General features: G+C 46.6%; 1 protein-coding gene across 6 annotated transcripts in view; it reads right to left on the bottom strand.

The window, feature by feature from the left end:
* Positions 1–14,409, bottom strand: part of LOC114155726 (uncharacterized) — a 274,038-nt gene that overhangs the window by 222,867 nt on the left and 36,762 nt on the right. For all 6 annotated transcript variants that reach the window (XR_003597813.1, XR_003597811.1, XM_028035761.1 and 3 more), the window contains exons 4-5: positions 1,285–1,380; positions 1,114–1,191 (exon numbers count right to left, since the gene is read on the bottom strand). Coding sequence is in view for 4 of the 6 variants with exons in the window: in XM_028035761.1 (XP_027891562.1) it covers positions 1,114–1,191; positions 1,285–1,380 (174 nt within the window). In the remaining 2 variants the exon portion in view is untranslated. The remainder of the gene's footprint in view (positions 1–1,113; positions 1,192–1,284; positions 1,381–14,409) is intronic.

Here is a 14,409-nt window from a genome sequence, read left to right as displayed (position 1 = left end):
GTAATGAGTTGTGATGGGATGACAGTGTTGAATGCTGAACTAAAATCTAAGAACAGCAGTCTGGCGTAAGTGTTCTTACTGTCCAGGTGAGAAAGGACAGAGTGCAGCGCTATAGAGACTGCATCCTCTGTGCTCCTGTTCTGCCTGTATGCAAATTGGTGGGGGTCTAGTGTGGGGGGGAGACAGTATCTGAGATGTGCTAGGACCAGCCGCTCCAAGCACTTGGCAATGATGGGGGTAAGGGCTACCGGGCGGTAGTCATTGAGTCTGGTTGGGTTGGGATTCTTGGGGATTGGGACGATGGAGGTAGACTTGAAGCAGGTCGGTACCACAGTGCGGGCCAGGAACAGGTTGAAGATGTCCGTCAGCACTCCTGCCAGCTCCCCAGAGCTTTATCAAGTCAAATCTAAAGTTATTAAATAAGTAACACAAGTTTGACTCCATACTTCAGAAAATGAGTAATATCCACGAACAGCATGAGGTCTAGAAATAAATATTTTCAGGGCTATTCTTATATTTTTTATTATTACTCTGTAAGAGAAATCGGAATCAGCTAAAATCTGTCTCTGCACATCAAAGTTGTTTGGCAGTCCAGGATCAGAAATTAAACCCAAAATGTTAGATCTGTGACTCTCTAGTGGAGGCCAGTAGCTACAGAAGGGTACACACATACATGTTTGTTTAAATACTGTATTAAAAAATGTCATAAGATGCCAGATCACTGCATAACATGACCTTCTCACTTCAGTTCTGGTCATTTTATCTAATGGGTCAATAAAGCATCTGTTTTGTGAAGCCATTGTTTGTTCTCCAAAAATGGAACTTTGAATTCCCGATGTTTTGATCACTACCACATAATTCTCTAGCTTTAGTCATGATGCCACAACTTTTTTCTTCAGGTTCACATCATCATCGGTCGGCATATAAGCTAAATGGCACGCAAATTATGCCATTCCTTCATTTTGCTCAGTTGATTGTGTCAACTGTCATTGACACAGCCATTTTATGTTATATATTTTTTATATTTTTGCCATGTGTCATCATAAATGTTCATAAATGACACTAATAAAGTTCTCAGCATCAATTTTGAACATATATTTACTTTTCATTTACCGATTTTTTCTTCAGAAAGGAAATTGCTTTCTCAATGTTGCTCCTGTGTTGAAACATTCCTCTGCCTTTGTCCCGATTCTGAAAAACAAAATCAAGTCAAAGGATTTTCTTAGAACATGTTTTGGCTTTGAGTTGGGAAGTTTATAAGTTTTGAGCTGAGACGGTACTCACAATGGACTGACCACTCATCACCTCCAGCAGGTCCAACAGCTTGGAACCATCCCGGAAATCATTGAACAAATCTCTTATCGTTGATGGCGGCCTCCGCTGTCACAAAATAAAGTCATACAGGTCACATATTTAAGTCATAACAACAAGTTCCTCAAAGGTTCTTCAGGCTTCCACATTTCAAAAATTTGGCACAAATAAACCAAAATAAAAATATTTAATTTTAGTTCAATTAAAACACAAACATTTAGTGGGGAACAGAAACAAAGATTCAAAACTGCACTAAAAAGACATTTACAGTATTCATGTCTCCTATCAATATGCATGACAGCACCCAGAGCTAAAGGCTACTAAAATATTAATAATAGATAAGCAGTCAAGAAGTGATAGGAAGGTTGGCTCTTTTCAGAGCACAGTTCCCAAACTGCTCCTAGTTTATCACCTGTAACCTCATATTTTAGCTCAACTTGGCAAATATGAATGTTTAGTATTTTGTATTTAAATAAATTCTTTCACATTTCCTAGAAAAAAATGAAAGTGATAAAAAAAAATGAAATAAATTATGCTACAGGTTTAGATCTATGGTCTGTGTTACAATTAGACCATTTCTAGGGGCCCCTGAATGTCAGTAGCTGCTGGTAGGGGCCTCCAGAGTTTTCTGAGATCTTACAATTCTAGATCTCAGAGGTGCTAACATCAAACAATTATATAGAGTTAACCTCTCTGAGCTTTTTTGATCCATAAATCAGTCTGCAGCCAAGTTGTTCTAGAGGTTAAATAGATATAGTTAGGGCTTATTTCATAACTTTATAACCAGAGACCTTCTCTCCTCTGGTCTGTTTAACAGCTACAGTCTCAGATCAGCTCAGCCCTCCAGGACTGTCAGCAGCAGAAACAGCAACTTTATACTTGTTGGGGAAATATATACTACATTTGCTTTGTATTGTAGACTTAGACTTAGACTGACTTTATTGTCATTTTGCATGCACAGGGTGTATACAAAACGAAATTTCGTTGCATACGGCTCAGGACAATGTTTTGAGGTTCCAATGTTGTGAGGTTACTCCAGAATAAAATAAAATACAGTATAAAATATGAATATAAATATAAATATAAAATATAAAGTGCAGGACTGACAGTAAAATAGAAGTTACTTAGCTATGTATATGTGCAAGGTATGAAGTGGAGACCAGTTTTTGAGTGCAGTCCAGTTAAGAGTTCAGCAGTCTGATGGCAAGTGGGAAAAAGCTGTTTCGGAACCTGGTGGACCTGCACCGGATGCTGCGGAACCTCTTTCCAGAGGGCAGCAGGGAGAACAGTCCATGGTGGGGGTGTGAGGGGTCACTGACGATGTTTCGGCCTCGGGACACGCAGCGCTGGGATGAAATGTCCTGAATGGAGGGAAGGGGGGCCCCGATGATCCTCTCTGCTGTCCGCACCACTCTCCTCACTTTCTTCCAGTCGGAGGCGCTGCAGCCTCCACACCACACAGAGAGGCAGCTGGTCAGAATGCTCTCTATGGTGCTTCTGTAGAACGTCTTGAGGATGGGTGGTGGCAGGTGTGCTCTTCTCATCCTCCGCAGGAAATACAAGCGTTTCTGTGCCCTCTTGACCAGAGACGTGGTGTTCACAGTCCAGGTGAGGTTGTTTGTGATGTGCACCCCCAGGAATTTGGTACTGCTGACCACCTCCACAGCCGAGCTGTTGATGAGCAGTGGAGCGTGGCTGGGCCGGTTCTTCCTGAAGTCGACAATCATCTCCTTTGTCTTGTCAACGTTCAGGATCAGACTGTTGTCTCTGCACCATTCCACCAGCTGCTTCACCTCCTCTCTGTAGTCCAGGTCGTTGTCGTCTCTGATGAGGCCCACCACCATTGTGTCGTCCACGAACTTCACGATGTGGTTGGTGGCGAACCTGGGGACGCAGTCGTGTGTCATCAGAGTGAACAGCAGAGGGCTCAGGACGTAGCCCTGAGGGGAGCCTGTGCTGAGGGTGATGACATCGGAGGTGTGTTGTCCGATCCGGACTGACTGAGGTCTGTCGGTGAGGAAGTCTAGCAGCCAGTTGCGCAGGGGGGTGCTGAAGCCCAGGTGTCCCAGTTTTTCTGCCAGATGCTGTGGGATGATTGTGTTGAACACTGAGCTGAAGTCCAGGAACAACATCCGCACATGAGTGTTCTTCTCCTCCAGGTGAGCCAGGCTCAGGTGTAGGGCGGAGGAGATAGCGTCCTCAGTGGAGCGGTTTCGGCGGTAGGCAAACTGGAATGGGTCGAATGTGGAATGTGGGGGGGAGTCTGGAGACGATGTGTTCTTTTACCAGCCTTTCAAAGCACTTCATCATGATGGGAGTCAGTGCCACAGGCCGGTAATCGTTGAAAGAGGTGACTTGAGGTTTCTTTGGCACCGGAATGATGGAGGCAGTTTTGAGACAGGCTGGCACTGTGGCTTGGTCCAGTGAGATGTTAAAAATGTCTGTTAGGACACCAGCCAGCTGACCTGCGCATTCCCTGAACACCCGCCCAGGTATGTTGTCGGGGCCTGGGGCCTTCCGTGGGTTGACTCTTTTCAGAGTCTTCAACACATCGGCTGTGTCCAGGCAGAGTGCCTCCTCTTCCTGGTGGGGAACAGTTTTCTTTGCCGGAGTACTGTTCAGTGCCTCGAACCTCCCAAAGAAGTTATTGAGTCCATTTAGAAAGTCAGCATCAACTTCACCCACTGGGGGGGAGGATGGATTGTAATCTGTGATCGCCTTTATGCCTTGCCACATACTCCTGGTGTTGCTGGTGTCGTGGAAGAACTCCTGTATTTTCCGACTGTGGGTTCGCTTTGCTAACCTGATAGCACGGTTCAAGTTGGCTCTTGCTGTCCTCAGTGCCTCCTTGTCGCCAGACTTGAAGGCTGAGTTCCGTGCTTTTAGCATTTCCCGTACCTCCTTAGTCATCCAGGGTTTTTGGTTGGCCCGGGTGATAATGTTCTTAGTGATGCTGACGTCCTCTGTGCACTTGTTGATGTAGGCTGACACAGTCATGGCGTACTCATCGATGTTGATCTGGTCGTTGTAAGTGGCTGCTGCCTTGAACATCTCCCAGTCAGAGCACTCAAAACAGTCCTGAAGTGCCTCCATGGCCCCCTCTGCCCACACTCTCACCTGCCTCACTGTAGGTTTTGTTCTGATCAGCAGGGGCTTGTATGCAGGAATTAGCATAACAGATAGGTGGTCTGAAGAGCCAAGGTGGGGCCGGGGGGCTGCTCTGAATGCTTCTTTGATGTTGGTGTAGGCCAAGTCTAGAGTATTTCCTCCCCTGGTTGGAAAATCCACATACTGGTTGAAGTGAGGGAGAACAGTCTTCATGTTGGCCTGGTTAAAATCCCCAGCAATGATGAAAACGCCTTCTGTGTGTGAGGATTGCAACTCACTGATGGTCCGGTAGAGAACACTCATGGCCTCTTTAGTGTTAGCACTGGGGGGCACATATACAGCAGTGATGCTAACAACAGTAAACTCCCTGGGCAGGTAGAATGGTCTGCAGTTAACAGTCAGAAGCTCAATGTCCGGGGAGCAGTAACTGGCGACAGTCATGGTATTTTTACACCAGTTATTGTTGATGTAAATACACAGCCCCCCTCCTCGGGTTTTACCGCTGAGAGCGCTGCTCCTGTCTGCACGGAATGTAGCGAGCCCCTCCAGGCTAACAACGTTGTCCGGTATGGACGAGTTGAGCCATGTCTCCGTCAGAATAAGAGCGCAGCAGTTCCTCAACTCTCTCTTTGAAGACAGTTTCAGTTGCAGATGGTCTATTTTGTTGTCCAGAGAGCGGACGTTGGAGAGGAAGATGGACGGAAGCGGCGATCTGTGGGGGTTAGCGTTTAGCTTAGCTGTTAGTCCACTTCGACAGCCGAGCTTCCGCTGCCGGTCGCACCGCCTTCGCTTTCTCCTCCTCCGGCTAGTGCTGGCGAGTCCGCTGCGCTGCGGGTCGCTGGGTCTTGCTTCCGTAGCACTCCGAGATCACATAAACACTCCAGAGTAGTCGTATTTATGAGTCCAAAATCACTTGATGATCGTAATTCCAGCAGACGTTGGCGATCATATGCTAACTTACTGAGTGGATGCAAAGTTTGTAGCGTTTTAGGCGGGGTATTTTGCTCAAATACTCGCAAGTTGTCGAGAGCCCATGCAGCCGCAGCCATTTCGGGCGCCGCCATCGTAGAAGTTGTAATTTTATTCACTCCTATCACAGAGTGGATTAAAGATGGACGTGAAAGAACAACTGAATAATGAAATATGCTTTACCAACAGCTAAAGCAAGAACACTAGTGAATACATTTGTTTCTTGTAGGAGGATCTCCCTGCACAGAAAATACATTTTGTGTGGAGTTGGAAGAGAATTGGACCTGAGACAGAAACCATGATGACTAAAGACTAAGACTGAAGACTGACAAAACCTTATGATGACTAAGGTGACGATTGTTAGATTTTACAGACCTGACAAAATAAGCACTTAAGAGATTCTATTAGGGAGTCTAGACTAAAACTGACCATTCTATGACTCATGGTTGTCATAAAAAAAAACCAGATGGAATAATAAATTGAATTATTTAAAACAGATTTTTTTGAAAACAACCATATTAGAACCATTGGAAAATAATGTAAAAGCTGGACAATATAAAAGGAAAAATATGATTAAAACTGTCAACTTTTTTACATTTTTAGTTTAAAAATGTGGAGAAACATGTGATTCATAAAATAAATCTTTGCTTATTTGGTAAATAAAATCAATATAAATTTATTTTATAAGATTAACCGATATGAGAAATACCTTAAAATACTGAGAATGAAGTTGTGTTCTTTGTTTTATTAGGGGGATGAAAGGTCAGTAAACAGCCCCAACCAGTTTTGGTCAGCCTGATGCGGGGGTTACATCCTGCATCTTCTTACAATCGGGTGTGAAAGCATCTGCTTGAGTATGATTGAGAGGGAATGAGTTTATTATGGGGAGTCTTTGATGGGTTTTAAGAAGCACTATGTAAATATGACGTCACTTTAGTGAATAGATGTAGTGATACTTTTCTTATTTTTAAACTATGTAGAGACAGTAAATGTTTTGTTTATAATTACGGGGGGGACGCATCTAGAGAGTTACAGAGTGGTCTTATATTTCTGAAGTTCCTTCATTAAACAGAAAAGCTTTTATAAAAGTGGAAAAAGTAATAAAACTACTGGTGAGTGATATGGTTTTAAAAAAAACCAAAGGGGGAATTTTTTAACTATTACACATGTGGGTCTGTGACCTGCATTGGATACATTTATATTGACAAATACTGCACAGAGATTTCTAAAATGATAATGATTACATAAATCATACTTTGATATCAAAATTTAAGTTAAAGCAAAATCACCTGTTTGTACAGTAGGAGGCTTTTTACTTAAGATTTTACATGTAAAATTGAAAACAAACAGGGTGGCGTCTGCTGTGTTGAAACTTTATAAATTTTGCTTCATTGATAACTGCTTCAAATTTATTTGGTATAATGAAAATTGGAAAAAACAATTCGGTAATTTTGTTCTTATTTTTCAGGTTATCTTTTAGAATGGGGATGATAAAAAAAAACAGGACAGATTTACTTGGAGCACACTACATTTTATTAATTGTTGGAAGTTTTGATAATTGGCAGGAAGTTTTGATCATTTATAAATCACATAAGACGGATTTAACATTAATGAAAACTGAGAAATTGTGGTCTTGATTTTTCATTATGGCCTATTCTAACATGTTTTCTCTTATCCTCAAAACATAATTTCTTTTTCATTTAAAGTGATCACTTTAAAGTGTTTAAAAGAAGGTTACAGGATTGGTAAAATAAATATGATTGGGTATATGATTTAAATAGGAAATTATGAAACAGCTGCAGATTGATTTAAGGTTCATTATATTGGTTACAAAATATTCTTGTCTCGGAGACAACTTATGATTCAAATCTAAATTGAAATATTATGTTGAGATTGTAAATAATTTGGTGATTTTACTTCAATGTGAGTATTAATACAATAGAACAGGAGCAATCAGAATTCATCCTTGGCTTAAAATAGATAGAATTTATTGGGTTTTTTTTATTATTTTAAAGTAATCTACTGTCTCATCCAGTTTGGAATTTTTTTTATTTTTACTAACTAAACTAATTGCTGCTTTATAGAGCAGATGAGTGCTTTGGTGTGTAGGAACAAATTGGACATGATGAAATTTTATAACTAGTACGGTGGATGTGATATTAATTGACTATGTCAAGCACAAACAGACTGGAAAACAATTGGATCACAGCATATCTATGCCTAAAATGTTTAATTGAGTTGAGTTAATGTCATGTTCTGTGTTTTCTGTGTGTTAATTTCGAGTTTTTGGTGTCTCTGTGTCTCCGTGTTGTCCTGTTCTCCCCTCGATTACTCCCAGGTGTTTCTCGTTCCCTAATTACCCCGTGTGTATTTAGCGTCACCTGTGTCTCTGCGTCTCTGTCGGGTCCTTGTCTTATGTGCGTTCAGTCCTTAGTGTTGTCCAGTCAATTTACCAGTTGCTACCGGCTTTGAGCCCTGGCTTCTGCTCAGTCGTGCTGCCTGGTTGTTTTTGGACTATTTTGGACTTATTTATCATTAAAACCATCATTTCTCACTTTACCTGGGTCTGCTGCGTCTGCCTCACCACCTCACACCACCGTTACATGACAATTAATACATAAATCTATGGTAAGTCCACCAAACCATTTGATTTGGAAAGCAATGACATGTTACAGTACTGCAAAATTTTTGTTTCAGAGGAACTTTCACATTTATTTCAGCTCCTCTATCTAAATTGATCATTTCTAATTTGTGGGTTTAAAATGAAAGATAAAATTGCTTTTCTAGAAAAGCAATTCAAATTCAGATTTTTAACTGTTTATGATGATGACACAGTTGGCCTTCAAGGTCCAATTTTTGGCTGAAAAAATCAACAGGTATAAGGAAAAGAGTCACTGCACAATATTTCTGACAACAATAGAAATATTGAGCTTTTTTAAAATATGGACATCGGGGGTAGTTCCCCTGGATTGGCAGACTGGGGTGGTGGTACCCTTGTTCAAAAAGGGAAACCGGAGGGTGTACTCCAATTATAGGGGAGTCACACTCTTGAGCCTCCCTGGCAAGGTCTATTCAGGGGTCCTGGAGAGGAGGGTCCATCGGATAGTCGAACCTCGGATTCAGGAAGAGCAGTGTGGTTTTCGTCCTGGTTGTGGAACACTGGACCAGCTCTACACCCTCAGCAGGGTTCTGGAGGGTGCGTGGGAGTTCGCCCAACCGGTCTACATGTGTTTTGTGGACTTGGAGAAGGCGTTCGACCGTGTCCCTTGGGGAGCCCTCTGGGGGGTTCTCCGGGAGTATGGGGTACAGGGCCCTTTGATACGGGCTGTCAGGTCCCTGAGACGTCGGGCAGGAGTGGGCATACTTGTTGCTCCCCATCTCGGCGCCTGTACGTTGGGGTTTACCCCGGTGAACGAGAGGGTAGGATCCCTCCGCCTACGGGTGGGGGGACGGGTTCTGACTGTCGTTTGTGCTTACGGGCCGAACGACAGTTCAGATTACCCACCCTTTTTGGAGTCCTTAGAGGGGGTACTGGAGAGTGCTCCTCCTGGGGACTCCCTTGTTCTGCTGGGGGACTTCAACGCTCACGTGGGCAACGACAGTGAGACCTGGAGGGGCGTGGTTGGGAGGAACGGCCCACCCGACCTGAACTCGAGCGGTGTTCTGTTGCTGGACTTCTGTGCTCGCCATGGATTGTCCATAACGAACACCATGTTCAAGCATAAGGGTGTCCATATGTGCACTTGGCACCAGGACACCCTAGGCCGCAGTTCGATGATCGACTTTGTCATCGTTTCATCGGATCTGCGGCCGTATGTCTTGGACACTCGGGTGAAGAGAGGTGCGGAGCTGTCCACTGACCACTACCTGGTGGTGAGTTGGCTCCGGTGGCGGGGGCGAAAGCCGGTCAGACCTGGCAGGCCCAAACGTGTTGTGAGGGTCTGCTGGGAACGTCTGGCGGAATCCCCTGTGAGACGGAGCTTTAACTCCCATCTCCGGCAAAACATCGAACACGTCCCGGGGGACGTGGGGGACATGGAGTCTGAGTGGACCGTGTTCCGTGCCTCCATTGTCGAGGCGGCCGATCGGAGCTGTGGCCGCAAGGTTGTCGGTGCCTGTCGCGGCGGCAACCCTCGAACCCGTTGGTGGACACCTTCGGTGAGGGATGCCGTCAGGCTGAAGAAGGAGTCCTATCGAGCCTTTTTGGCCTGTGGGACTCCGGAAGCAGCTGATGGGTACCGGCGGGCGAAGCGGCATGCGGCTCGGGCGGTTGCTGAGGCAAAAACTCGGGTGTGGGAGGAGTTTGGAGAGGCCATGGAGAAAGACTTCCGCACGGCTTCGAGGCGATTCTGGTCCACCATCCGGCGTCTCGGGGGGGGGAAGCGGTGCAGCACCAACACTGTTTATAGTGGGGATGGTGTGCTGCTGACCTCTACTCGGGACGTTGTGGGCCGGTGGGCAGAGTACTTCGAAGACCTCCTCAATCCCACCAACATGCCTTCCACTGAGGAAGCGGAGCCTGGGGACTCTGGGTTGGGCTCTCCAATCTCTGGGGGCGAGGTCGCCGAGGTGGTTAAAAAGCTCCTCGGTGGCAAGGCCCCGGGGGTGGATGAGATCCGCCCGGAGTTCCTTAAGGCTCTGGATGTTGTAGGGTTGTGTTGGTTGACGCGACTCTGCAATATCGCATGGACATCGGGGGCAGTTCCCCTGGATTGGCAGACTGGGGTGGTGGTCCCCCTGTTCAAAAAGGGGGACCGGAGGGTGTGCTCCAATTATAGAGGGGTCACACTCTTAAGCCTCCCTGGCAAGGTCTATTCAGGGGTCCTGGAGAGGAGGGTCCGTCGGATAGTCGAACCTCGGATTCAGGAAGAGCAGTGTGGTTTTCGTCCTGGTCGTGGAACACTGGACCAGCTCTACACCCTCAGCAGGGTCCTGGAGGGTGCATGGGAGTTCGCCCAACCAGTCTACATGTGTTTTGTGGACTTGGAGAAGGCGTTCGACCGTGTCCCTCGGGGAGCCCTGTGGGGGGTTCTCCGGGAGTATGGGGTACCGGGCCCTTTGATATGGGCTGTCAGGTCCCTGTATGACCGGTGTCAGAGTCTGGTCCGCATTGCCGGCAGTAAGTCGGGCTCGTTTCCGGTGAGAGTTGGACTCCGCCAGGGCTGCCCTTTGTCACCGATTCTGTTCATCACTTTCATGGACAGAATTTCTAGGCGCAGCCAAGGTGTTGAGGGGATCCGATTTGGTGGCCTCAGGATCTCATCTCTGCTTTTCGCAGACGATGTGGTCCTTTTGGCTTCATCAGATCGTGATCTGCAGCTCTCGCTGGATCGGTTCGCAGCCGAGTGTGAAGCGGCCGGGATGGGGATCAGTGCCTCCAAATCCGAGGCCATGGTCTTGAGCCGGAAAAGGGTAGAGTGCCTTCTCCGGGTCAGGGGGGGTGTCCTGCCCCAAGTGGAGGAGTTTAAGTATCTCGGGATCTTGTTCACGAATGGGGGAAGAAGGGAGCGGGAGATCGACAGGCGGATTGGCGCAGCGTCTGCTGTCAAGCGGGCGCTGTACCGGTCCGTCGTGGTGAAGAGAGAGCTGAGCCAAAAAGCGAAGCTCTCGATTTACCGGTCGATCTACGTTCCCACCCTCATCTATGGTCATGAGCTTTGGGTCATGACCGAAAGAACGAGATCGCGGATACAAGCGGCCGAAATGGGTTTTCTCCGTAGGGTGGCTGGGCTCTCCCTTAGAGATAGGGTGAGAAGCTCAGTCATCCGGGAGGGACTCAGAGTAGAGCCGCTGCTCCTTCACATCGAGAGGAGCCAGTTGAGGTGGCTTGGGCATCTGGTCAGGATGCCTCCTGGACGCCTCCCTGGTGAGGTGTTCCGGGCACGTCCCACCGGGAGGAGGCCCCGGGGAAGACCCAGGACACGCTGGAGGGACTATGTCTCTCGGCTGGCCTGGGAACGCCTCGGGATTCCCCCGGAGGAGCTGGAAGAAGTGGCTGGGGAGAGGGAAGTCTGGGCCTCCCTTCTGAAGCTGCTACCCCCGCGACCCGACCTCGGATAAGCGGAAGAAGATGGATGGATGGATGGATGGATGTCAGGTCCCTGTATGACCGGTGTCAGAGTTTGGTCCGCATTGCCAGTAGTAAGTCGGGCTCGTTTCTGGTGAGAGTTGGACTCCGCTGGTGCTACCCTTTGTCACCGATTCTGTCCATTACTTTCATGGACAGAATGTCTAGGCTCAGCCAAGGTGCTGAGGGGATCCGTTTTGGTGGCCTTAGGATCGCATCTCTGCTTTTTGCGGATGATGTGATGTGGCTTCATCAGGCCGTGATCTGCAGCTCTTGCTGGAGCGGTTTGCAGCCGAGTGTGAAGCGGCCGGGATGAGGATCAGTGCCTCCAAATCCGAGGCCCTGGTCTTGAGCCGGAAAAGGGTAGAGTGCCTTCTCTGGGTCGGGGAGAGGGGGGATGGTGTCCTGCCCTAAGTGGAGTATCTCGGGATCTTGTTCACGAATGGGGGAAGAAGGGAGCGAGAGATCGACAGGCGAATTGGCGCAGCGTCTGCCGTAAAGACGGAGAGCTGGTAGCACATCTCACCCTCTCAGAAGAGGAAGTAGAGAGTGAGAGAAGTGGAGGGGGGGTTGTGCAACACATCCAGTGAAGAAACGATAAATTAGTATGGAGAAGTTCTAGATAGTTTTGTCAATTGTTTATGCTTATGTTATGCTGCTGAAAGGTTTTTCTCTATTGTAATTTCTAAATTTTCAATATTTTCAAAATGCTCAAGCAATTTCGGTTTAGAATCACATTAAGACTGTGGCGTGCTGTGGTGGCATAGGGGATAGTGCGACCCATGTTTGGAGGCCTTGAGTCCTCAACGCGGCCGTCGCGGGTACGATTCCCAGACCCGGCGATATTTGCCGCATGTCTTTCCCCCTTTCCTGTCAGCCTACTTTCATATAAAGGACAAAAGACCCCCTGGAGGGGAGAAAAAAAAAGAATCATATTAAGACAGAAATGCTGTATTCTTATTAACAATGTCATATTTTTGAGATGTGTGATCACTTTATTTTTGAATATATTAGTTTAGTTGTAACAGGAAGGCTGCGGACCATTCACTCCTTGCTGTCCCGAGCAACCAGATACACCAACCCCACCCAGCTGTTTGGAACTCTGATTATTCTGAAGTTGCCCTGCAGCTACATGTCCGCCTCATCTCACTCTTCATGCGATCACTGCGGAATATGGTTTGGGAACATTTGAGCCTTCAGCAGGCTACCCTTGGGGTCATCAAGGCCAGTCAAGTAACCAGTGGATCTGGTAAAGACCTGGCTGTCAGTGTTGAGCATGGAGGTGACAAAGAACTTCATCCAGGTCATTCTGATATCTCTGATAGAGGCTGCAGAGGACCAAGGACCAGCAGCCGGTGTCCCAGACCAAAGTTATGACCTGCGAGGGAACCAGTCACGGCACCACGACGAGAGGACTGTCTTTGGAACTGGCCCGGATCGGGCAGGGCATCAAGCGGTTCCGAATGGCAGCCGGTGGCGCATTCGTAGTGTTTGCCTGCAGTCAGTCCATGCCAGGAGCAGAGACCATGTTCAGCAAACCTGTGGAGAAGCAATGCACTGACACTTTGGTCACTTTCCTCATCAGGATTGCCTGCCAGGTGAACGATTCTACCGGCGTGACCGACTCTCGAGGTGAGCTGCTGAAGATGGCTGATGAGGACAACCCTGAGACTGGACATGTGGCTCTATGCTAAGCTCAAGCTGCAGTAGTTCCACAAGTTGCTGATGACCGTGGAGCAGCCTGCTTGGAGATTCTATGTTTTCTGTTGATCATGGTGCAGTCTCCGGCTGTCCTGGCCCACTTCAAGCTGCTGCAGTACAGCATTGCAGCATGCATGACTTGTGGGAACACCAAGATCCTGCGGGGCGTTACTGGAGATGTACTGATGTGTGGAGGAGGACAAGATTCCTGGTGACAGCTGAAAGGAGTGGTCCGCTAGATAGCTTAGAATACACATGGGCATACTTAATGATTTCTGTGGGATGAGATTCATATCATCCCAACAGGGGGACTATTGAGAATAAATAAATTCTGTGTTTTCCTTCTATCTCTTTTAGCTAGTTGTTTTAGCTCTCCTAGAAGAAATGACACAGTAGGGAACGCCCCCTTTGGGGCATAGCTTAGACAGAGGCTAACAAAAGAAGTTACCAATTGTTGCTTGTTGCCATTTTGCATGTTAGCTCATAAAGGTAGTATGTCAGAATGGACCAACTGTATTTTTGATATAAACTGTATTTTGATATGTATTTTGAAGAGTCAGTGAGTGGAATTCATGAATTCCACTCACTGACTCTTCTTTAGCCTCATACATCAAGAACTCAGCATGGAGAACGGATGATTCTTCAGTAGCTACAATCCAGTGCTACGTTTTTTTTGTTGTTTTGTTTTTTCATTTTTCTGTTGATATCAAGGCAAGAAAGGATTGTGGCTATCTGCACGGATATCTTAGCTGCCCAGCATTCAAACATCCAGGACAATCTTGAAAGAAAACCTGTTACAGGCTGTGGAAGTTAAGATTAGGGTAGAGGTTCACCATTCAACAGGACAACAACCTAAATATACAGCAAGAGCTATAATGGAATGACTTAGATCAAAGCATATTCATATGTTCAAATGGCCTAGTTAAAGTCCAAACCTAAACCCATCTGATATTATGGGGTGGGACTTGAAGACTAATATCTACAAATGCTCTCCATTCAATTTGATTGGGTATAAACTACTGAGTAATGAAGAAGGAGAACATTTCGGTCTTTAAATGTTCAGAGCTGGTAGAGCTACCGTATTTTCCGCACTATAAGGCGCACCTAAAAACCTTCAATTTTCTCAAAAGCCGACAGTGCGCCTTATAATCCGGTGCGCCTTATATATGGACCAATATTGAGCCACAACAGGTCTCGCAACTACGGTAAGCAGCCGCCGACTTCATTTTCCCCCGTGGAAGAAGAAACGGGAA

The sequence above is a fragment of the Xiphophorus couchianus genome, chromosome 13, assembly GCF_001444195.1.
Source record: "Xiphophorus couchianus chromosome 13, X_couchianus-1.0, whole genome shotgun sequence".
Lineage (NCBI taxonomy): Eukaryota > Metazoa > Chordata > Actinopteri > Cyprinodontiformes > Poeciliidae > Xiphophorus > Xiphophorus couchianus.
This window is presented reverse-complemented; position numbering and strand designations above follow the sequence as displayed.